The sequence below is a fragment of the Kryptolebias marmoratus genome, linkage group LG24, assembly GCF_001649575.2.
Source record: "Kryptolebias marmoratus isolate JLee-2015 linkage group LG24, ASM164957v2, whole genome shotgun sequence".
Lineage (NCBI taxonomy): Eukaryota > Metazoa > Chordata > Actinopteri > Cyprinodontiformes > Rivulidae > Kryptolebias > Kryptolebias marmoratus.
The window spans coordinates 4,977,497-5,001,294 of NC_051453.1; the positions used below are offsets into that span (position 1 = coordinate 4,977,497).

The 23,798-nt window shown below is 37.3% G+C and overlaps 1 protein-coding gene across 3 annotated transcripts; it reads right to left on the reverse strand.

The window, feature by feature from the left end:
- Positions 1-408: 408 nt before the first annotated feature.
- pla2g4ab (phospholipase A2, group IVAb (cytosolic, calcium-dependent)) lies at positions 409-23,775 on the reverse strand. 3 transcript variants are annotated; one of them, XM_017420373.3, is made up of 20 exons: positions 22,774-23,775; positions 22,154-22,200; positions 21,110-21,220; positions 18,501-18,582; positions 18,223-18,371; positions 17,755-17,868; positions 17,222-17,259; positions 16,748-16,892; positions 14,902-15,038; positions 14,361-14,583; positions 13,993-14,107; positions 12,149-12,286; positions 11,976-12,065; positions 10,989-11,054; positions 8,143-8,273; positions 7,950-8,061; positions 6,462-6,646; positions 6,194-6,383; positions 4,582-4,739; positions 409-2,820 (listed from the first exon to the last, which is right to left on the reverse strand). In XM_017420373.3, the coding sequence occupies exons 3-20, from the start codon at positions 21,125-21,127 to the stop codon at positions 2,668-2,670; spliced, it is 2,244 nt and encodes a 747-aa protein (XP_017275862.1). In that variant the 5' UTR covers positions 21,128-21,220; positions 22,154-22,200; positions 22,774-23,775; the 3' UTR covers positions 409-2,667. The 3 variants fall into 3 exon arrangements, with proteins under 3 accessions (XP_017275862.1, XP_017275861.1, XP_037830037.1); XM_017420372.3 differs by lacking the exon at positions 22,154-22,200; XM_037974109.1 differs by lacking the exons at positions 22,154-22,200; positions 22,774-23,775 and adding an exon at positions 21,940-22,081.
- Between the last annotated feature and the right edge of the window lie 23 nt (positions 23,776-23,798).

Genomic DNA, 23,798 nt, shown 5'->3' on the forward strand with positions numbered 1-23,798 from the left:
TTAAACTGAATCCTTGCCTAAACTCTAAAATAAGAAGAAGTAGCTTTCGTAACATTTGATTTAGCTTTGCATTCGCTTCAAGGTAAAATTACTGCCTAAAATTGGATTAATATACCTTTAATGTGCCTTTTCATTCTGGCTACAGGCTGTTTTTTAATGCATTTAATTGCAAAGATCTTAAACTAACATTGCTTAAAGCAGAACATTCTTTGAAAGCAACAAAATGAACCTTAAGGTGTTGAAATTTCATGTTTCTGTTTCATATAGCCACACAGCTTTATTCTGTAACACTAAAGGAAACAAAACTTGTTCCGTTTCCAAGTCTGCACTTCTCCCTGAGCTGATGTATTATTACAGGAGGTTTCCCCCGGATGTCAAATATTTTAACAGAAAACATTCCACATTAGATGAACTCAGAAGTTTTTATTGAACTTTACCAGAAACATAAAAATCATGTATCTCATACGTTGCCAGTCATAATACAGTTAATGATCACAGATGTGTTTTTTATGCATAAATCCACAGAACTGACCTTTTAGCTTCTTACGTGTAAACAGTTTTAACAATATTAAAATGAAAGACGGTACATAACCACAGCTCTTATTAGCTTTCTGAATCGGATGTTACGCAAAGACAAAAAAAATCAACAAAATTTGAGAAAATGGCTTTTTAAAAAATGGCATAAAACCTAACCGACTATTTTGAGAAACACATTTATTCACTTTCTGTTCAGGAGTGACTCTGCCTGAGCAAACCATGTGACAGCCCGAACATCTGATGCAGTGAACCTACAGAGATGTTTTAAATAAATCTGCTTCACTTTTCCAGCTTCAGACTGAGCCGACAGCAGGCAGCCATTTTCTACATTAAAACCATTTTATCCAGAGCATCAAACAGCTGGGAGATGAGGTTACAGACTGCAGAAAGTTAGGGGATACATATAACAGATTTTTGTTATTTTACACATTTATCAGTAAAAAAAAAAAAAACTCCACGGACTGACTTTTTTTGATTTACAGGAGCTTCTTTTCCAAGACCGTCATCACATTCTCTCAGGAGTATCTTACTACCAAAACAAAGAGCTTATGCTTATTAAAATAATCTCCAAATGCTCTGTGAACTGCTGGATAAACAAACAAATATAACAATTTAAAGCTTTTATGTGAGCTACAAGCACATGACTCCAAAAGTAACATCTATGTTAGCAAGAGATGTAAAATAAATTTTTTGCAAATGTTTAAAAACTTAGGGACTTCCAGTCTTTGATACAATAAATAGTTCAATATTTGATTATAAGTGATGCATAAACATGAGAAATCTCCTAATCTATGTAAGTCCATACAAGAAAGTGAATAAATGTTTGCTCAAAATGTAAAACTACTTAAAAGCGCACGTGACAATGCCACAACTTTCAGAGAACAAAAACCTGCTGATAAAAATTCCCTGATCGTGAATCTGTGGAGCAAGGCTCCATTTTTCTGTGTCCTCTCGGTTAGGTTCCAAATGATTCGGGTTGAAACATGAGTTCAGAGCGCCTAGAAGTGCTTCAGTGCAAAATTCCACTGCGCTGCGTGCAGCCTTTGGGCCCCTGCAGGTAATAGGTGTAGTGTGTAAAATTCCACCTGGAGCTGAGAGCCACGTTTCTCAGCCCTTCTCCCGCCAGCGTTCCCGCTCTGCTCCAGTCTTCCAAGAGTTCGGCAGTGAGGTGGGCTCCTTTATGTTCAGCATCCTGAACTAAAATGGTCAGAAAACAAACAAAACCGCAGACTTAAAATAAAAAGCAGGGTGGTTGCCATGGCAGCAGGATCTGTGTTTTCCAAAATGGTGGATTTAACGTGACACGCCCTTCTGGGCAGCAGGGAGTGCTTTGTTTCTGTAGGTGGGTAAACATCCTTCAAATGTTTGGGATATCCAGAGGGGGTGCACGCATTTGTGTTTATGAGTTACCATCAAACAAGCCCAAAGGTTACGAGCTCCTCGTCCATGTTTTCAAACATTAGTACATGTTAAGACAAGCCATCAGTTGGAAAAAAAAATTATAAAAAAACTGTAGTCATCTTTAGTTCGAAAAGAGTTCAGCCCACTACATCACAGCCACAGCCAAAGCTTCTTACAGTGATTTCATAAAGCGAAAAGGAAAAATTACAAACAACATGACTGCCAAAAAAAGAAACATGGCTGGAAAGATAAGACTGCAGATCTGCTTTTGTCTGCGTGGACTAAAACCAAAACGCATCCTCGTCAATTAGAACTGATGGAACTGCAGGAGGAGAAACCACACGATGGAGTACGGTCCTATCAATGAGCATTTTAAGAAAATGTTTCTTTCAAATGTCAAGATTAAGAGGCAGCAAAATTTCAGCACCAAAAACCAAAAAAAAAGACAAAGAGACTCACCAACAGTATTGTGTTGCCTGGGGTGGAAGAAATAGCAATCCAGTCACACTAAAATTTGTGTGACTTTCAACACCCAGAAAAAGTCATTATCACCTGTTTGTATAAAAACCCAGACAATAATCGTGCTGTAAAGGAATACAAACCTTTTACCAAAATGTTTCCTTTCACACTCACATCATGTCATAAAAACCTCATCTTTCTTCGTTTACAGTAATAAGGATGAGAGCAGTTTGGCAAAAGGCAAATCCTTAATTTTGTATTTGCCTTTGACTACTTTTGATCTTTTTCAAGGTTATTCCAGGGTTTTGAGTGAGCATCTTTCTTAGAAAACTTCCTTTTAGGGATCTCGCCGAGGGGGAAGGAAAGGTTCGAGGGATTCTCCTTCAGTCTCACAATGCAGTCCTTGATGGCTTCTTTAATAACCTACAAGACATAAACACACAGAAAATGCACAAAATGATGTAGTACATATTGACTTAAACATATTTGGCAGTTGCGGTGCACATAATTTTGTCTAATCTTAGTTAAACGTAAGAAATGTTAACCTCAGGGTGCCTGATTCATCAGATTATCAAATCCAAACTCAGTCAGCAGATCATTAACGATTTGTGGACAACAATTTTATAAACGGCTCTGAAATTTAAATCACTACAATCACATGATCATGAAGCTTGATTGATGCTACAATATCTGTTACAAACCAATATGTAGACATATTTATTTGTCTTGTCTTGTTTAGTGCTGCTAAAGCACTACAAAACGCTACATCGGAAATGCTTTAAAACCTTCGTAATTCATAGACAAATTTACAAATGTATTGAAAACATTAATAAAATAAAGAAGACAGGGCTAAATTATTAATTTTACGTGAGAAATAATAATGTTATGCAAGTATCAATGATAAAATCTGCCTGGAAACTGAAGCACATACACATTTCTGACAAAATGCTGAGAAATTTATGCTAGTTCTTTCTGTAGCAAACAATAAGTGCATTATGGCATTAACAAACAAACAAAGACACATTTAAAATGAATGCTCCTCCTGATAGTAGACATTTCAATAAGTTCAACCAAAGGTCGGCTCATAAAATGCCCAAAGATATTTCAGACATTTCAGGCTCAGGATCAGATTTATAAATCTGCATCTGTACGAATTACAGCGCTTCTAGAAGTCATGCTCTTTGGACAGACAAGGCTAAAGTAGACACGTTTGCTCATTAGGCATAAATCAAACAGACATCTTGTATCTGTGTAGCATGGGGGTGGAAGGCTGATGGTTTGGGTTTGTTTTCAGCCACAGGACCTGAGCTTCTTGCAGCAACTGAGTGGACCATGAGCTCTGATGTAAACCACAGTATTAAAGAGTCAAATACGAGACCATCTGTCTGACAGCTGAAGCTTGGACTAAATTTGATCATAAAACACGACAGCGATCCCTAAAACAGCAGCAAATCTACAACAAAATGGCTGGAAAGGCCATTATTTCTCAGCAACAATGTCAGAAACTGATAGGGCCACGCAGAAGACTTGACAATAAGTTTTTGCTTAAGGTGATTTTACAAGCCAATAAATCACGTTTTGTTTATGTATTTTGTTAAATTAATCTGATCATTAATGTTGTTAATATGAGTTTTTTGATTTACCAAATTTTTAGACTTGGCAAGGACCAACATCCTTTTTTTATTTATTGTCATACAGTTTATGCATGAAAATACATTCTGGTACCAAATAAGGAATTAGTATTCTAACTATTTCAAAGAGGTATTGTTTTCTTAATATCCAATATGCGCAGGGCGGTGTCGTAGTCATTCCATTCATTTTTATGAGATAAGGTTGCTACAGAAGTGTTTATTATTGAAACAAATGTACCTGAATATCATAAATCTTTACTCAGCAAGGAAGTGACTTATACAAGTCAGACTGACTTTGCACACTGACACATCCACTAAGCAAGTAAAAACTTGTTCAGTTTGGCCTCAAATGGATCTTGGAAAAATTTTGAAGTTGCACAATAAATCCTCACTAATCCAAAACTTCCCTGATGACAGCACTAAAATCAAACGTTGATTAAAAGAATAGCTGAGGAAATGAATAAATAAAATGTCTGTTGGTCTATGAAAGCTTCTATGACTTCCTGTTGCACATACTTTATCTGTCCCAGGGTTGTGAAATCACTGAACTGACCTCAAGGTTGTTGAGAGTGTTGAACTCCATCAGGTCATGAAGTCGGGTGAACGCCTCGTTGGAGTACTGGAAGTTGAACGTGGAAAATGGCGTCTCAGGGTCATCGAAGATGTCGAAATCTGCCAGCTCCTTCTCCTTCTCGGTCTCTCTGGGAACACCTGGAAGTAATTACCAGAATAAAAACCCGATTATTCAGTGGTATGTTATCAGAAGAAAATGGTTTATGTGAAGTTTATGTTGAAAATATAAAACTTTCTTATTCAAGCTTTTCTGAAGCTTTTGATCATAATATCAGACCTTTGTCTTTTTTCCTTTTGCCCCAGAGCATTTATAAATTGTACTCAAAACTTGACTGGTAATTTTCTTTGTATTTATCTCAAACATTGAGATTCCTTGAAGTGGAAACTTTGAAAGATTTGTTTAATCTACAACACTGTGCACTTCAGGTGTAGACCATCCATTTACTTCTTTATAGCTAACATATAATGGTAGATATCCTACTACTTAAAAGTCAAACTAAATATGTTTTAGAAAGAACTGCTTTGATTAAGTATTTAAATGTGAATGAAACATGAGCTCCTTCTCATAATAATAAAACTGGTATTGACCATGTCTCTGTGTGTGTTTGTTTGTTTGTAGGGTCAGATTTTAATGAAATTATCACATCTACAACTCTGTCATTTCTCAACATGAGATGTTCTGAGAGAGCAACCAGGAATCCTTTCATCCCATCCTAAAGGGTTTCACACGCTCAAGCTGAATCAACAGCTGAAGCTGAGTGTGTAATTGTTTAAATGACAGTCAGATGTTTTATGAGAGGAAGTGCTGCTGACCGATTGTGAGCTTCAGTTTCCCTCCTTCCTGAACCCTGTGTGACGAGGGTTGGATTCCCTGAACTGATGAAGGTTGTTCCTCATAACTGAATAACTTCAACATTTCAAACATTTTCTCTCAAACTCTGGTAACAAATCTGCTTTTATAGCATTGTGATGTGTAAAATTCCACATGCAGGCCAATGGTAAAGTTTACAAAATACTAATACCAGAAGTCCATATATGGTTTGATTTCCTCAGATTTCTATTGACATTATGTGCACAACCCTAACATAACTCTTATAAACAGGCTGAGGAAGTATGTGGGCAGATAACCTTCACGATGTAAAAAGATGGTCAGTGGAGATGTGGTGATGTCGTGTCTTTGTATAACTACTGATGTATGGCTTGTTTATATACACAGCTCTCCCGTTGGACTGGAGGATACCCTAACGGCACCTGGCTCCTTCAGGACTTCACTTGAGTGGGTCATAAAATCCTGAAAACACTGTGGTTCATGTCTGCATCACGTTCACAGCAGACACAAATCTGTGACTAAAAAAACCTCACTGACTTTGGCAAACATTTTCTTCCCGGGGGCCTCAGATGTGCGTGTAGCTTTCGGGAAAAACATAAAATGCGGTCTGCTACTGACTGATTACAGTTAAATTCCACTCTGCACATTCGTGTAAGAAATGCCTCATGTGTCGTGACAGTAAAATGAAATAATTATAATGCACAGAGCCGTAGCATATTTTTCCCCTCTTGCTGTGAAGGTCGCCACAGACACGTATACTCACCAGGAGCTTTGAACGTCCTGAAGTTAATGTTGACCAGAACAAAGTGGATGACAGTCGGGCAGTTCTTTTCACCCTTCCTGGGTTTGAACACGTAGCATTCCTTCAGACCCTCGCGGTCAAAGACTTTGGGATCAATCTTGGGGAATGGAAGCTTGTTCATTCTGGCCCACTTTTCTGCTAACAGAAGCTCCTGCAGCACATAGTTAGACACATTAGACAACACTGTTTGCAATCTTTGCTTAGTTTGTGATATCGGTTCATTTCAAACCTTGAACGGAGGGCTGGAGTCGCTCGGTCGAGCAGAAAAATCAAAAGAGATGATGAGGTCGACGCCACGCTGCGGGCGCAGCAGGAGCGGGTAGGGAAGGTTGTAGGTCAGGCCGCTGTCCACGATATGAATCTTCTTACTCTTCACGTCCAGAGGTTCGTAAATACGATCAAACTCATCCGGGTCTGAAAAAAATCCAGCAAACTCAAACTGATGATTTATTATTGACACAAGTACAAGAAACCTTCCTGCCTAATTTCTGTCATAACTAATTAGTACGTCAGAACACGCTCGTCATGTCAGGAAGTCAAGGGACATAATTTAAATATTCTCGTAAAAGTATAAATGTCCCATCTCTGTTACTAGAGTGTTTAACAAGAGGTTGTCATGAATATACAAAATCTGAACCCTCAGAGAACAATTATGTAACTTTCTAGTTCCCACAGCACTTTCAAAGATGTCATTTCTAAACAAAGCGGAGATCAGGTTTTAATTAACCCCTACCAGAAGGAAAAGCAGCCAGTCGTGTAATTGCCTGTGTCTGTGTCTGTGTTTGTTTGTCTTTCTGCAAGCAAAGCATCTCATGAACCCCTGGATGCAATTAAGCCAATCTCTCAGAAAGAAATCATTGGATGGACATCTAGACCATACAACCAAGTGACCTTTGGAGTCAACCCAAAATAAATGCTTGGGTTTTTTCAAAGTTTAAAAAATATATAAATAGTAAATTTGCTCATAAGCAGCACACAACAGACTGAACAGCTTCCATCTGACTGGTGACCATAGTGGTGCAGTGTTTGGTGTTTTTAGCAGATAATGTTTTTGTCCACTGAACAAAATAAGAGAAAAGAGGCTTTTTGCAAAAAGGAGAAGTGCATTGTAACAAGTTTTCCTTTAGTTAAATAAGCAGTTTTTGCACTTAAACCTAACCCAAAAAAGGTGAAACAAAAATGTATCAAAAGCAGACATTTCAGTTTTAGTCAAGGGATTCATGATTGGGAGTTTAATAACTTATTAATTCAACTTCTAATGCATCAATCTGCACACTAACAAGTTAAAGAGTACAGATATGCACAAGTACAATACTAAATCCCTCTTAACCTCAGGCACATACAGTACATACATGATGAATGTTGAAGGTTGAAGAACGACGTCACACGAATGAATAAGGTTTAACATGTATGACACCAACAGCTGACTGTAGCCTAAAGGTATTTACTGAATCACAAAAAATCTGCTTTACGTGACTCAGACTCAGTACAAATGCAACACTTTAATTAACAGAGAAAATGTGCCAAGGTCAGATGAGTTAACCTAAATATAATTCATGTGCACGTGTCACACGGGCAAATTACCTGCAAACAGTCACTGTGGGATTCATGACTACACTATGTAAAATATTCACGCTCCATCACAGTTTTTTATTTCCTTGTGAGCTTCTAAACTTCTATGTCAAACCATAAACTGTGAATCATTCATCCTTCTTACCCGTTACAGCGTCCACTTCCTCTTCAGGTGTAGTAACAGAGTACGTTATGTCAGTGAACGGAGAGAAGGGCATGGTGGTGTTCAGGTTCAGGCCCAGCATGAAGTTGTGCACCTGATAAAACAATAAGAAGGCTTTTAGAAAGATAAAGATAGAGGGGGTTTTGAAACCTGTCTGGATTTTTGTGTAATGTACCTTCCCAGCCCGACCCTCTCTTGTGTTGAACAAAACGGAGTCGCTGAAGAGTGAAGTGAACATTCGCTGAACCCAGCTGGCCTGAGCCGTGCGAGTATACTCTTCCTCCGCCTCCTGGTTCTCTGATCCAGCTAAACACCAACGTTTTAAGAGACAAAATATTGTCAGATGTGCTGACTACAAATTTATGATCAAATATAAGCCAGATAAGGTCACACAAATGTTTAAAATATACAGAATTATGAGTAACAGTTGCATTAAAAATAAAATACAACTAAACAGAATAAAATATTATCTCCATTTTCAATTGATCATTTTGTTTTGCTATTCTGCAAAAACATCAACAGGCTGTAAATTACAGCAAATTATAAAGTGTTTTTTTAAAGGAAACGCAAACTTTTGTTCTTTTTCGTGCCTAGCAGGATGTGCTTCAGTGTCTGGATCACAACCAATTAAAAAAGTCAGCAAAAAGCACAATCATGTAGTTTTAGCTTTGCTGGTGTGCAAATGTAATGTTTTATGTCTCTACTTGAAAATCTAGTAATTATTTTAATTAATTTCCCCACTGAGAGATTAAAAGAAAAAAATCCACTTTTCTATTTGTCAGTGAATGCATCCTTGGAATAAGTCAAAATAAATAATTATCATGGTTTCAAATGAGCTCAAATAAAAATTTGATTGTCTATAAATCACAACAAATGAACTGACAGCAAAGCTCAAGTTTTCCAGAGTTGACACAGAAGTCGGATCATGACATAGTTAGGAATAAAGGTGTTTTCTAACAGTTTGCTATGCATGCTGATGTGTTGAAGGACAAGAAAAGATTTGAAAAGGGAAATTGTTCTGCCCAGGGCTGCAAATTGGAAAAAAGAGGTTTGTATTTTATTTTGAAGGGGAATTTAGGTAGCAGTGCATTGTGGGTAGAAGAGGCAGCGGCAGTAAAGAGCACATGTATGCAGAGAGAAAGCCTGCCTATTACCTTACGAACTTCGCCTCTTGTGTCGCCAACTTTTTCTTACACCTCCGAAATCAATGGCTGTAAGTTAAATCTGTGTTCTGTTTGGTGTTATATGTTTTATTACAGCTTATTTAGAGATCGTTTTCCGAATGTGTGTTTCAGTAAATAGCCATGTGTAGTCCGCTAATTAGTTATGTCCGAACAGTTTTTGCATCGCTGGCATGACTGCTACTTAACAACAGCTAAGGTTGAATTTATGTTTGTACTGTGCATTTAGAGCTCATGTATACTTTGTTTTCTGTTTCTGTTTGTAGTTTCACTCGGAACTTTCATTGAGCATTGTGCAGAATTCTAAGCTGTACCCAAGAAAGTAATAAAGGAGCAAGACGCTCAGCTTCCTGGCTCATGAAAATTGAGTTTGGCTTGCTGTTAATCTGCGATAACATACACGGTGTATCCAACACGTAGTGATAACAGTACAGAAATTAAATATCTCTTTCAACATCTTTTAAACATGTTTTAGATTTTTTCCCCCTTCTGTTATTCTTTTTTTTCAGTTTTCTGTGTTATTTGGAAATCCAAAATCAGCTTCCTTCCTGTTAAGAAACATCCTTGTAGACGTGCTTTGGGGGAATCCCCAAGAAAATACAAAGGCAGCCAGTGTCTTAAGGTTACATAGAAGTGAAAGAAGTGGGGGTGGTAAAAGTAAAAGAAGTCTTGTGTTTTTAAGTTTATATTCTACATAAAACTGACCAAAAACATCATCAGTTTTCTACTAAAAGCCCTAAAAATAAAGATTAAAACAGCATAATGGTTAATTATTTATTGAAAGTGAATAAAAGTGTGTGAACTAGTAGTTGTTCTATTGAAAGTAAAGTTTAAGTGTCTTTATTCAGGAGGATGGCTTCACGTGTGTGTGTGTGTGTGTGTGGACTGCTTTACGTAAATTACTGGGATCTTCTATGTAAAAGTGTCACAACATGATCAAAAACAATTTCAGGGGAAAAAATAAAAACAAAACTTGGTGATGCTCATTAGCTGAAAGTTTAAAAACTTGATTTCAAAACTTTTAAGCCTGTACTGATTGTCTGAAGTGCAAAATTACAAGAAGTTTATTTTCAGCCTTTATGTAAATAGCTTAATTATACATTGAATAGTTAAAAGAATAATGTGGTCATTTTTGAAGTGATGTTCTGTCAAATTGTTATTATAGTTAGTATCTCATCAGCCGTGACATCAGTCAGAGCGTGGAGCATGGAGAAAAGTGTTTTTAATCCTTTTTCAGGCTGATAAAACTATTCATTCTCAAAAACAACATACCAGTGTGAAAGAACATCACATTAGTTAACATTAAATACACTTTTGCATGAAATGATTTGTTGAGTTTGTTGCTGTTTTCTAAAGAGAAAAGAACATCACTTTAAAATTACCAGACTGTCCCTTTATTATACAATTAAAGTCAAGTTTCACAAGCTGCCCACCCGTTCTGCCTTTTCACAATACTGCTGTTTTTGTTCCTCTTTTTTTTCTATCTATAGCTTTCTTTAAAAGTTCACTTTTTTTAAAACAACACTTTTTGTTGAAATTCTGCTCGAGCAGTGCTGTTAGCAGCTTTCTGGAGAATACCAGATATTAAGAGAAGTGAAAACTTTGTTAATCTGCGTTTTATGACCTGACAGGAGAGGCTGTTTTCGTGCAGCTGTGTCACACCATTCGATGCACGTAGCAAGTTTACCACAACATGTCAAAATGTTTGGCTCAAATGAGCTAATGTGACAAAATGTTGGCTGAAAACTATCAGCTATACATCTGTGTTTGATCACAGACTGAACCTTATTATGCTGCAGAATAAAAAGTCAGTTTTGCATTTAAATGAAACACATTTCACCTTTGAGTGGCTCATCATCGTTGTCCAGATTGTCTTCTCCAACAATGTGCTGGGGTTTGATCTGCTCTGTAAGACAAAAAAATATATATATATATATATTATTCTTTTGGTTTTCGTTCGAAGAAGTTTATTTATTTCATATTGCAGATCAAAACTGCGCCCGACATGCCGTTTTTTTTAGTTATGTGACATTATCATATTACCATCGGCCTTTTATCTCTATTTAAAAAATTAAACACCTGATATACCGAGACATTCTTAAACTAGGTGGAGACACCGTGACACATTTCTCAATACATAAAGGTCACCACTCACAAAAGCGTTTCACTAAACAAACATCCAATGAGCTGTCAGGAAGCAGATACAGGACCTTCCCACGAACACACACTCATGCTACAAGTGTGAGGAAACATAGTGATAATTATAGTTTTAACTATTTTAAAGGTGTGAGAAAATCGGCTGAACTCTAAGCGTTTGTATGTAAAGGATGCAGAAAGACAAAGAGTGATTGTGAGACATGACTGATGACAATAGGATCTCAGACATGTTGTGATTTCAGTTTTCGTTGAGCATTGTTCAAAAAAAAAAGTCGTTTTATCACCTAAAAATAAAGATCTTATCTGAAAGGTAACTCCTAGACAAACATGAAACACCCATGACTAAATGTGCAGAGTTCAGTCTTTGAGAACGTGTTTGTCAGAAACTACTCACGGGATGTACGTATACAACCGATGGCCACCACAGACAGTTGACATTAACAGAAAATAGCTTTAACTCAGTCAGTTTTATAGATACTGAGCAGAAATTTGTTGTGGGAGTAGCTGAGACTCATTCACAACGTTCACTTACACAAGGATTGACCAAAAAGGTTACAACTTTCTCATTTCTCAACAGAAGATGATCTCATTGTAAAATGAATCTATAGAAAAGTTCTATTGTGCAAAACATATTTAAGAAAATATAAAGTAAAGTTCTAAAGAAGATTACCTAACTCCTCCTCCATGGTGCTGCCGCCAGCTGTGTCCTTCACTCCCAGAACTCTGTTGAACAGAATGGAGAAGGCACTTCCCCACACTCCTGATAAATAAAACACATGTCCATCAGCGAGACTACAGACTGTCTGCTTCTCTACTAAAAACTGCAGAAAAAAAAAATCTTACCCATTAGAAAATGAAGAGGGTTCTCTTCATATTTCTTTATCACAGTTCCCATGAAGAACTTGCTTCCAAACAAGTCAGGCGTCATGAAAGTACCGTACTTCGCCATCCCAATTTCATAAGGGCTGAACTCGACCCAGTCTGCAGGGGGAAATCTCTGTGTTAATTGTGCAAATTAATACATTCCCTGGTAAATGTTTAGTAAACCTGTACAAAACTTTACTTCTTTCAAAAAAAGTAGTTCAGGTTTTTCAGTTGATACACTTACAGAAGAGCACAGAGATATATCCAGTTAGATTAAACCTTAAAAACAATCTGGTTATTTTACTTAACCTGCATTATAAAAGCAAGGTGTTCTCAGTTGTGCTGGTTAATAATAAAGTGCCTATTTTAGGAAAAAGGAGAGCAAAAAAAGCATTGTTTTTTTCTTTTTTTGCTCACATTTAAAAAGAAATGTTATGGCATGTGATATCTACTTGGGATATAAAAAGACAAGCATGTAATTCTAGATTGAGAACAAGTTTGGCGTCATCTTTACAAAGATCACCGTTGCAATGCACAATACTATCGCTTCATCGGGCACAAAGAACAAATAAACGGCTGGGAGTCGGTTTTCTTTCTAAACCTGGGTAGGAGTGGGGCCCCATTTGTTTTTGTGATCAAATCACAAGTGGACATCTCTAAAAAAAAAAAAACTGTGTCCCCACCTAGCGTTAAAAGACATCCTTAGTGATGGGATCTCAGTTACCTGATCTACATGTAAATAAACACGTAGCCTATGACACACAGTCAGCTGAACAACAAACAGAATATCAGCAGATCAACTCGGGTTTCTATAAAATCACTAATACATCTAGTTGCCCGAACTAATGTGACTTAACAGATGTAAAAAACAATCATTAAATGAATTATTTGTGGTCATAACGGTTTCTGTTTCAATGCAGCTCTGATAAGAAAAGCAAATAAACTGAAACTAAAGACTGTGACTACAGTGTCTTCAGTGGCAGCAACCATCGAAACTCACGTTACACTGCTAAAACAAGTCAGCTATTAGACTTCCTGATAAGCAAATGATCAGTATTTTCCCAACAGAAAGTATATTTTTTCATTCTTAAGAGTCTCATTGTTTTAGATCAGTAAAACTGTTAGGCTGAGAAGAATATCTCGGCTGTGTAATGTGTAGATGTGCATAATTTTACCAATGCATTTTACAGAGTGTACTTTTATCTGCAGGCTAGAGAGAAAGAAAGCATCCAGGTAATAACTCTGCTGCTTGCATGCAGTTACATCACATCAACGTCATCCTTTTTAGGATTACATGCCTATATTTTTACACTTTTGGCTCAAGATCAAATGCATTTCAAAGTGGAAATTAATTCCAATCATTTATTGTTTTAATTTTGCTAGAAAATGTGTTGTAGTTTGCAGACATGTATAGAAAGTGGTCTGTTCAGGATCCTGGAGATTTTCATTGTTATCTTATTTGATTTTCTCTTTAAATATCTGCGAGTGGCTTGATAAAACTCAGAGGATTTGCTGTCGAGGCTATGACAACTAAGAGGAAGTGCTGTACTGCACGGAAGTAAAACAGAGTTCACCATAAACATGCGCACAAAACGCAGTTCCTTGATTCAGCCATTGTGTCTGCCACTGCGAAGGTGTCACTACGTGGCATCTTACAGCAACAATGACGCATTATAAATAAAATCTACCTACATTTTCATTTGCATGTGGTCCAACTGTTCATCTGTAGCATCTCATTGCATATGCAAAAGAGCTCTGAGTAAGATAGGGTGCCTAATAAATATACGTTAACATAAAGAATAAATAAATAAATGAAGAAGTACCTGCAAACATGAGCTCTGAAACATCTGGCTTGACATGCAAACATGTGAAGAGTGGGAGAGGACTCTGCGCCTGGTTTATTTTCTCCTGGATGCTGCTTAGCTTGATGTCCATCCTCTGAAAACAGACAATGTCCTTTTAATTTCTTACATTCACATCATATTCATGAACCAGAATTCTGGCTAAAAAAGAACAGCAAAAAAAAAAAGGTGTTTAACATTATGTCTGACGTCAATTTAAAACAAAGGCAATGAAGGATGCACTTGATGGAAGAATTTGACAAAGATCCTGGCACTGTCGGTAAAATTAATTGTGAAAACAAAGATGATTTTTACATTAAAATAAACAGCAGCTGTAAGGTTGCTCCTACCGCAGGTATAAGAGTCTCTCCTATGAGCATACCGAAAATATCGGTAAAGGTAACGGGCTGCCCTGAGGCCTTCTTGGTCCACAGGGCCTGGATGTAGTTGGTGATGTGTTGGGGCAGCAACAGCCTCAATGGGTTACCACTAACTCTGCCCATCAGCTCACTGTTTATGTCCTTTGGCCCTTTGTTTGGAAATTCAGGGTGAGAGTAGAGCGTGGACATATACCTGCAGGAAAATAAACATAATGTCCTGTGCAAAAGTCTCAAGAAGCCAGATTTTCTAATAATCATTTAATGTGGTCTTAAGATATATTTCTCCAAGCTTTCAAGGGTTGTTCAAAGGCTTATCTAAGATTACTTTAAAATATTACAAGAATTTCTGGCCCCTCAGAAGCAGAGTATAAAAAAACAGAGGTGGTTTAAAAATTTTCCACTCTACATGTACTGTAGCTGTGATGAAGATAAGATAAACATCTCTTTAGATATAAAAAGAGCTGAGAAAAGCCGTGCATAAGGGAAAAGTACCAGAAAAGTAAAGACAGACCATGTGGAGCCAGAAAGGCCAGCGATATAAGTGGCACAGTCCAGGACCCCAGACTCAAACAGGGCCTTCATCACACCAGAGAAGCCGACCATCGCCCGAAAACCTCCCCCTGAACCTGCAATGGCGATCACCGGAACCTACAAAACACACACAAAGTGACAGTCAAAGTGGGAGGAAGAAAAGGACAGAGAGGCAATAAGTCACATCATTACAACCTCCCATTGTTATCAAAATTAAAAACTGTTGTTCATTCTTTTAACTTGAGTAACTTCCCTCTGCAGTGAGAATACCAAGCTAGTTGCATCATGTCTTTACAGCATTCTCTTTCACATTTTCAGCCTTCACATTTCATAATTTTTATTGTGCAACACTGATTGCTCTAGGGAGTCTGTTAAATCAATCAAGTCTGAAGTTTTCCATCGTTATCCTAAAACTGGAGTTCAGCCATGGTGTCCACAGTTCAGTTCAAGGCAGAAACTGGATACCTCATTTCTCTGTAGCTTCCGGTACAATGAGGACAGGCCTGGCTGGAGATTACTGCCAGCCCCTAGGGCATATCGCCAAACTACACTGGCGGGAAAGGAAGCTTACCCAAACGAATGGGAAAAGAGGTTGAAGCTTTGTGTTGAAGCTTTCCAGTCAAAAAAAAGTGTTGAAATGTTATTTTAATCTACATTTCTGAAATGTCAGCAAGTCTAAGCCAGATTAAAATGCCTAAAGTCAACCAACTTTACAGCACATTAAGCTGTGCTGTTTTTTTAATTATTATTATCATCAATGAAAACTGTAACGAATAGACTAATATAAGCACACATCCCATTCATTACGCACATATATGTGTTGAAAAATATAAAAAAGACAGTTAGTTTTGTGTTGTAGTGTAAACTGAGAATGAAACCGAACAAATGCGAAGTCATGTAGGGGGGCAGGGCTTTGGAAACCTTCTGTGAATGGAAGGAGTGGGAAATATTCTTGTTTTTCAAGTTTCCAGTGATGTAGCAGGGGCAGCTGTAAATTCAGTTTAGGTTTACAGTTATTTAAAACAACCTGTTTTATGGACTAAATAGACTGCACAAACCAGATTACAGTTTCACTTTGTTTATGTGGCTCTGTTACCATGTTTTTTTTTTCTTCTTGCGATGAGATGACAGATTTAATTTACTTGCCTTCGCACTAAAAGCAAACCTGATACACTAATGCTTCTGTTACCTACTGAGATTCCAGGTTTTAGGATCTTCTGAGGGATTATATCTGCAGCTTCACTTAGTTTTTACAAGACTATTTATTGTCTAAAAGCATAATTCCATTTTGTGCCACTTTCTGACACCAAGTCCACCAGTTCAATTGATTTTGGCACGAACAGATTAATTTATGTTGAAGGTTTTGTTGCATCTACATTACTAATATATTAAAAAGTATGATAGCTCTCAAAGCACAAAGGGTATCTGCTTCAGGTATAATGAATTTATGCTCATTCATTCATCAAACTTAAAAAGTAATATTATAGCATGAAAGTTAGACATACAAAATGCAAAAAGAGGTTATTAAGAAAATTAAGTTTAAATGAGAATTAATCAGTAACGTGAATTCAAAGCAGTATGCACATTAAATGTTAATTAGAAATAATTTGAACATAGCAAAGTATACTGTGGTGGAACATGCAGTGTTATGTGTTGCGTGGGACAGTGCTGGCTCATTACTGATTATATCTAATCAGGTTCATCCTGTAAATAAACTCAGAATAAATTAATCTATTACCACAGACATTTGAAAAAGTTTCAGTTTCTAAAACGTCAAAGCAATTCTCTTTCCACATGTAGGACAGAACATGAGTCTGCGGCCCCACCTCCTCCGGAGCGCTGGGGAGGAAGCGAGGTTTCTCCATGTCCAGCAGCTTTTTAATGCCGAGCATCACTCGTTCTCTGCGGGTTTGTCTGAACTGCTTCTCTTTGTCACACAGAGCCAGGCTGAACCTCAGGTCCAGGTTTGTGCTGGAAACAAACACAAAAAAACAACAACTTGATAGTTTCTGCTGAGCTGTGTTAAGCGCAAGATGAAGAAGATAACACTAAAACTGATCTCTACAAATGATTAACCCTAAACACTAATACCAGAATGGAATGACAGTAATTCAATCATGCAAGTATTTTATTGTAACTCATGATGCTTCTAGTTTGAAACCGGTTCTGCTACGGGTGGGTTTTAATTTATTTTGAACTTGTGACACAACCGATACCACTCTTTCAAATATGAATAAACAGGACAAACATACTGCTGTGAAGCTAAGCAAAACCACTGAAGTTTTAATTTTCATACATACCAGATCTCCACCGTCATGTCTAAGTATACTTTGGTCGACTGTCAAAAGAAAAAATAAGGGGTTACTGTCCAATCTTTAGTCACAGCTGCTAACAATAAAATATAAATATAATAAAATAAAGTAAATTAAGTTAAATTATTAGGGTAGAATGCAAATTTTAACTTTTATTTATAATTTTACTTTGTTCTAAAAAGAACTACATTGGTTAAAATCAGTCATGCAAAATAATAACCTTATTGATACTAAATTAATTACCTTTAATCTTCCTGTATTTTCTATAAAAAATATTTAAATAAATAATTGTTTTATTACACTGTTCACAATTTAAAAAATTATTTTGTTGCCACACAATTAAACATTTCCTCTCTTATGTTCACCGAAGCTTTTCAGAGACATTCATATTTATGTTTATGAACATTTCGTTGGAAACCATATTTAGCCATTTACAAGAGTTTAAAAAAAATACCCAGAAGTTCCAACAGTGATTGCCTTCACAACGTGTATGTAATAATAAAAGATATTAGTAGCCTTACTTTCCCAATACGGAAACTTTCCATCTTTGTTTTGCCCACTTCAAGTTTTGTGATGTCAAAGGACGCCGTCCCAAGTGTCTCATCCATCACATAATTGGCATCCATTAATGTTAACTGGTTGAAACAAACAGCACTGGTTTATACTTTTAAAATACATACATCAACAACAAAGCATTGGTGATTCTGTCATGTGTTCAAATTCACCTAAACAACTTGTCTTTCCTACAATCATATTTCAGCAAGGTGTTAAACTACGCTAATGAAAAACAATCAGTTTGTATTATTTTTTCATGGATGATACTAAACAACACGAGTCACTCTGGTGCTGTTTTCCAGTGGTTACGCTCCCATATTACCTCATTTGATTCTAAAAAAAAGTAAGGTGTGTTTATGTGGATTTGTGCTTCAGTGCATCACTGCTTTTCTTCCTGTACTGGATTGGACTGGACTATAAAATGCAGGTCTAACCTCCAGGACATTGTGCTGGTTGGGGTCTAATATGAAGTGAAAGGTCTCGTTCCATTTCGGATTGATGTCATTGTCTATGTGTTTGGTCCTCTTCCTGCTCTCTGGGGCCATCGGGATGAACAACTCCACGTATGGATCTGGAGTATCCACTAAACACACATACACACATTCATTAAAATGAATTTAAAATAACCTTGAACATGCTTCCCAACAACTTTTCCACTCAAAGCATTGTACACATGCAGCAAATCCTAAATAATATGTTTTTTAAGACTCACGCAGGTCACCCAGTGCTCCTTTGGTAACATTCTCTGCTCGGACCACCGTCACAGTAAACTTGTGAGAAAACTGCTGCTCCACCTGCAAAACACCAAATCATTCTGTTGAATTTACTGCAGTGCACAGAAAAAACGAGACAAACCACCGTGAAAAAAACCTAGAATAAATCTGCTGAAAAAAACTGTTTTAGTCTGATACAATCAGATATAATCTTATGTTGTGGTTCCCTTGTACTGCCTGTCACTCACACCTGTCAGCCAGCCATATCCAGCTCAAATGTTCTCATTTAGTAAAACTTCCCTGCTCTGGCCTGTGTGTGTATGTATGAAGGTGTGTGTATGTATTCATTAATGAGTGGTGGGGGTTCATCTATTAAAGGCACTTATTTTAGATTTTAACCTGCCTGCCTGTATGTCGCCTGCTGAGTTTTCACTCTGATATAACCATATTGAGTGTAGATTTCTGCACTAACCATTAAGAACATCAGGGGGGGGTTGGCAGGCACACACTGATATTCAGACTCATTGTGAAACCACAATTCACTCCTCATGTGTTTTTTTTTTACTACAATAAATATTTCCTGTCGTTGCCAAAGGAATTTGCAAATGCAAATTATTTTGAAACATAGTTAAAAAATTCCAATGTGTGTTCATTACATTATTGAAGGACAGGTTTATTTTCTTTAAATTTTAGTTTGTAGATTTAAGGTGGTATCTCAATAAGGCCTGTGATTGTTGGAGATTATTTGATGACTTAAACATGACTCAATATTGCAAGAAAATTACTTTTTTTTTGTTTTAACCTCACTGAATTCTGAATCATTGACACATTGCGTTAGGCCAATTTTGGAAAAGTACAGCTTATTGTTTTGGTGCACCGCTTGCAAAACTGTATTCTAGGCCATGCACGTTATTTTATTGCTCATCTCCGCCCACATCGTACTCACCTCAACCCACTTTGTCAGCTGCCATCGTCATTTAAAGTCATGTTTGTATTAAATTTTTGGATATTTTTAGTATTTTTAGATTCTTACCTGCCTATAAAAGTGAATCTGCTGCTAAAAATGAAAGAAAAATGAAAGAAAAGATAAAGACAGCATAAGACAACTGTCAAGAATAAATATCCGGGATCAAGCAGGGTGGTGGAGAACCACAAAGTCAGAGCTCGGTATTCAAACACGTTGCTTTTGCAAAACTTCTGCTAGACCAATAAGTTTATAATACGGTACTCTAATGCACAGAACATTTATAACTCAAATCTTAATTTATCTCCAGTCCGCGATAAGTACCAAAACATCAAAATTACAGAGGAGAGCTCCTGTGTGGGTGCAACAATACAGCTCTTGCGCTCTTAAAATGGGTTGGAGACATCCCCGACAAACTTGAGATGGGTTTAACCCTGCATCAACTATGCAACTATTATAGGACTGAGAACACTTTCAAACACTACTATTCATTTTGGAGACTCCCTGATGAAAGCTGATCACCAACTAGTCACCAGATAGTCACAGCCCAGTGAGATGCTACCTTAAGAGGGTCAATCTAACAGCTACTCAGAGAGAGTCAATTTCCGTCACCTTAACCACTTCCTAATCAAACCGTTCCAGGGAGAATGACTGAACACTTGAAGAATTTTCCCCTGTGTCATTTTTGTACTTGACAATTTTCACAGTTAGTTTTTTTTAACTAACCTTTGGTGTTGCCACAGATATTTGCAAGTTGAGTCACATCAAACAAATGTAAATCACTTACTGGCTGGCTATAATTAAGTTTAGGTTCACCCATTTATGCCTACACTCACTGGTTACACCTTTTGAAAAGTTCAGAATGAATGAAAATCTTCTGAACTAATTTGCATTTGCTCATTTGTGTGTCTGCAATGATGGCAGGCTCTTTCGGTTCCAAAATATGTGTAGTTTCAATTTCAAACACAACTATGCATTGATCTGCCTGTGAAAATAGCTAATTAGTTAGCTTTCTATTTCTTTTTGTAGAAAAATAACAGAAGACTTTAAATTTTGTTGTGCTGCTTTGACATTCATCAATTATCAGGTTCATTTTGAGGTGGCGCCAATCCTAAGTGAAGTAAAAAACATGATTTGGAGATCCTAACGAGTCAAATCGAAGGCAACTGCAGTTTTCTTTTGATGCCTTTGATGCCAACTGGCTACGATTACAAGGTCCTGGATGGCTGAGAATCTACATCTAAAGATAGAAGATGTCCAAGCCTTTAAAAAAAAAAGAAAAAGCACCTTTTTGCTTTCACTTGTTCTGTTACAAACCTGCAAGTTAGCACATTTTAAATGAGAGTTCATCTGATGTAAAAGAGCATGATAGAGTTGTGCAGACATTCCAAAGATTATCTCTTATTTAAAACTTACAAACAACTCTCATTCAACCTTGACAATCACTACAGTAGTAATCAGTCTGACCTTGATGTTAACATTTTACCCGTTGCAGTTTTTGAGCTTGCTTTACTGAATGAAACTCATTCTTCTGTGCTGCAGTTTAACAAAGTGTCATCTGTGTGCTTCTGTAGATCGAATGTTAAATATGGTGACTGCCCACAGCTTTACATACCTTCTAAAATTACCCATTTCTATACTCACAATTATATTGGAGGCCATCGTGTTGTCTAGGAAGTAGTTTTAAAGAAAGTCTTTGACGAGGTGTGAACTTTTACTCAGGAAACATCTCAGTCACAACCCGAAGCATTCAGTCTGAAACAACAAAAAATACCAACATAAACTGAGGCTATTAGGTTGCAAGTCAGACAGAAAAAAGGCAGATCGACTTTTGACAACTGATGGGATGTTATTTCAAAAAGCTGCTTTAGCAAAGAAAAACAAAACATTTCTTTAGAAGTATAATTATCAGCACAGCCTTTTGCATCTTGGCAGGGGTAAGAGGAAGTGTGCTGAGCCACTAAGTCATGATAAGAAAACCAGACAAAAAAAATTTAAAATAGAAATGTTATGCGCATGTGTGTTTGTCTTTTAATATCCCAACAGAGTTTATAACCTGAGAAGACAGCGAATTAAAGGTACCCTCTGTAACTATTGGATTCAAACTGCAGACCCTAGAAGTGCAAAGTGGTATTTGAGAGTTATGATTTATGTTTAAAACAAAGTTGTGACTAGGATTAGTGAAAGGCATTCGGTTTATCTTGACAGTCGAAGTTAGAGCAAGGCCATAAAGAATGCTTTGTGTCGAAGAGGTCTTTGTTAAAGATATGGAGACAAATTACTTCTGTGTTTGCAGAAGAGGTGAGAAGCTGAATATTTTTAGCAACATTAATGATTTCTCAAAAATTTGCACGAGTGATGTGAGAACGCTGAGTTTGTTAAGCCTTTCGCCCAACTGTTCATCAAAGCGTGTCATTACGGAGGGGACTGGGAGCACGTAGAGAGTCTGTGGGTTCACAGCAGCCGTCACGTACTTTGCAACAGGAGTCCAACTTTCCAAAGTGCCAGTTCAGTGCGCTGCCCTGGTTCTGCAGCATACAATAATAAGCACATGCAGGCGGGTGAGCTCTGAATGAGTGCCAAAATAACTCAGACCTCCCGGCACTAAATTTTCATATGAGGCTGTACAGTGTAAAAATGAGTGAAAAAAAAACCTGCCACAATGCAAAGCAGCTGCAATGAATGCACCTTTTAATAGACATGGAAAGGTTCCTCATGTGCAAAATCACTTCCACCTGAAACATTAAAACAAAACAACAAATAAAAAGGTAAGGAGAATAAGGGAGAATAGCATGCATTTTCATTGTCCAGAATAACCTTTGCAGTTAAAAGCAGAGCAGTTTGACTCATTCACTAAAAACATGCATTCAACACAACCAACAGGTTTTGCCCGATTCTTATTAGCTGAGCACATTAACAAGCTCTCGGTAAGGGATACATATGCAACTAGTAATGATGTGAATGTATTGCAGCTGATTATGAAAGTCAGCCTAAATGACAGGGAAGTACTGGTCAAGACTGGCAATAAAATCCACAGAAACTATTAAAATTACTTATAAAGGAAAAGCTCTGTTTGTCTGTACAGTTAATAGTGATATTCCCACACTGGGCAATTAAAATATTACGAGTTGATTTGCGTATGTAACAGTGTGTTTTCAGTTTCCTTGTCCACTGAGTGGCTAAAGCGTGAGGTTTCACGAAGACAGTGCGCGTCCACCTTTCCCACCACCCTCCCCTGCAGCTCCTATGGCTCTGCTTGACACAGAGGGCCACATTTCATGTTTATAAAGAAGAGAAGAGCCACGTACCTTAAAGGGAGCACGCCATTAACTTATAAAGCCTGTTAAATGAGTCATGTTGAGCAACAATCCCGTTCCACCGCCGCAGTGGAGTTGAAGAAGGAGGCGCCTCTCGGCTGAGCGCAGGACGCGCACCCGGCAGTCAGCGCAGGAGGCTTCAGGCGATTAAAACACGCGTCAGGGTGGTCGGCAAAAAACCAACAGCAAGCTCAACAAGCAAAGGAAAACACAACGCAGATAGCACGAAAGACTGGTGGAAATTCCAGCCAATCCGTCAAAAGTTTGAGTCAGCAGAGAGAAATGGTGCTCACTGCCGAGGAACACCTCTCCAAAAGCAGTGCGTAACTTCCTCCACATGAGGCACTGACTAACGTTTTCTTTCTTCTCTCTCTGTCTCTCCTCTTCTTCTTCTTTTTTAATTATTAAAAGATGACACAAAGGTGGCATCCAGGTATATATGTTTTAAATATGTCATGCTGGATCAAACTACAGACAGTTTTAAATCCATTTATGGTCAAAAAGCCTCTTTTTAAGTAACGACGTCAACAAAAATCCACCAATTATCTTCCTTTCTAAATTGTATTATGGAGACTTAAAGTCAAACCAGTCTTTATGTCACCACAGCTAAAAGTTTAATTCATATATTCATCTGTTGTATCATAACATGTTATATTAATGTTATGTAATGTTATAACCTTATAATTTTTCCTCTTGGACTTCTTTTTTGCGGTGTCTGTTATTGATGATAATAACAAGTGGCATGACAATAAGAACACATTTAGGTGTGCACGTTTTAAAAATGATTTACATAAAAAAAATATATGAATGAAAGTTTGGTTTTCATAATTTACATTGTTCCTTCAACATCTGTCTGATCTATACCAACTAAATAATGTTAATAAATTCGCTCAAAATCAACCTCTCCTCTGAGTTTGGGTATTTAGGATTTACCTTCTTGGATCTATAATTTATGAGTAACTCCATGACGTACTGTTTCATCTATTCATGAAAAGAGGGGCGTGATAGAAGATGAC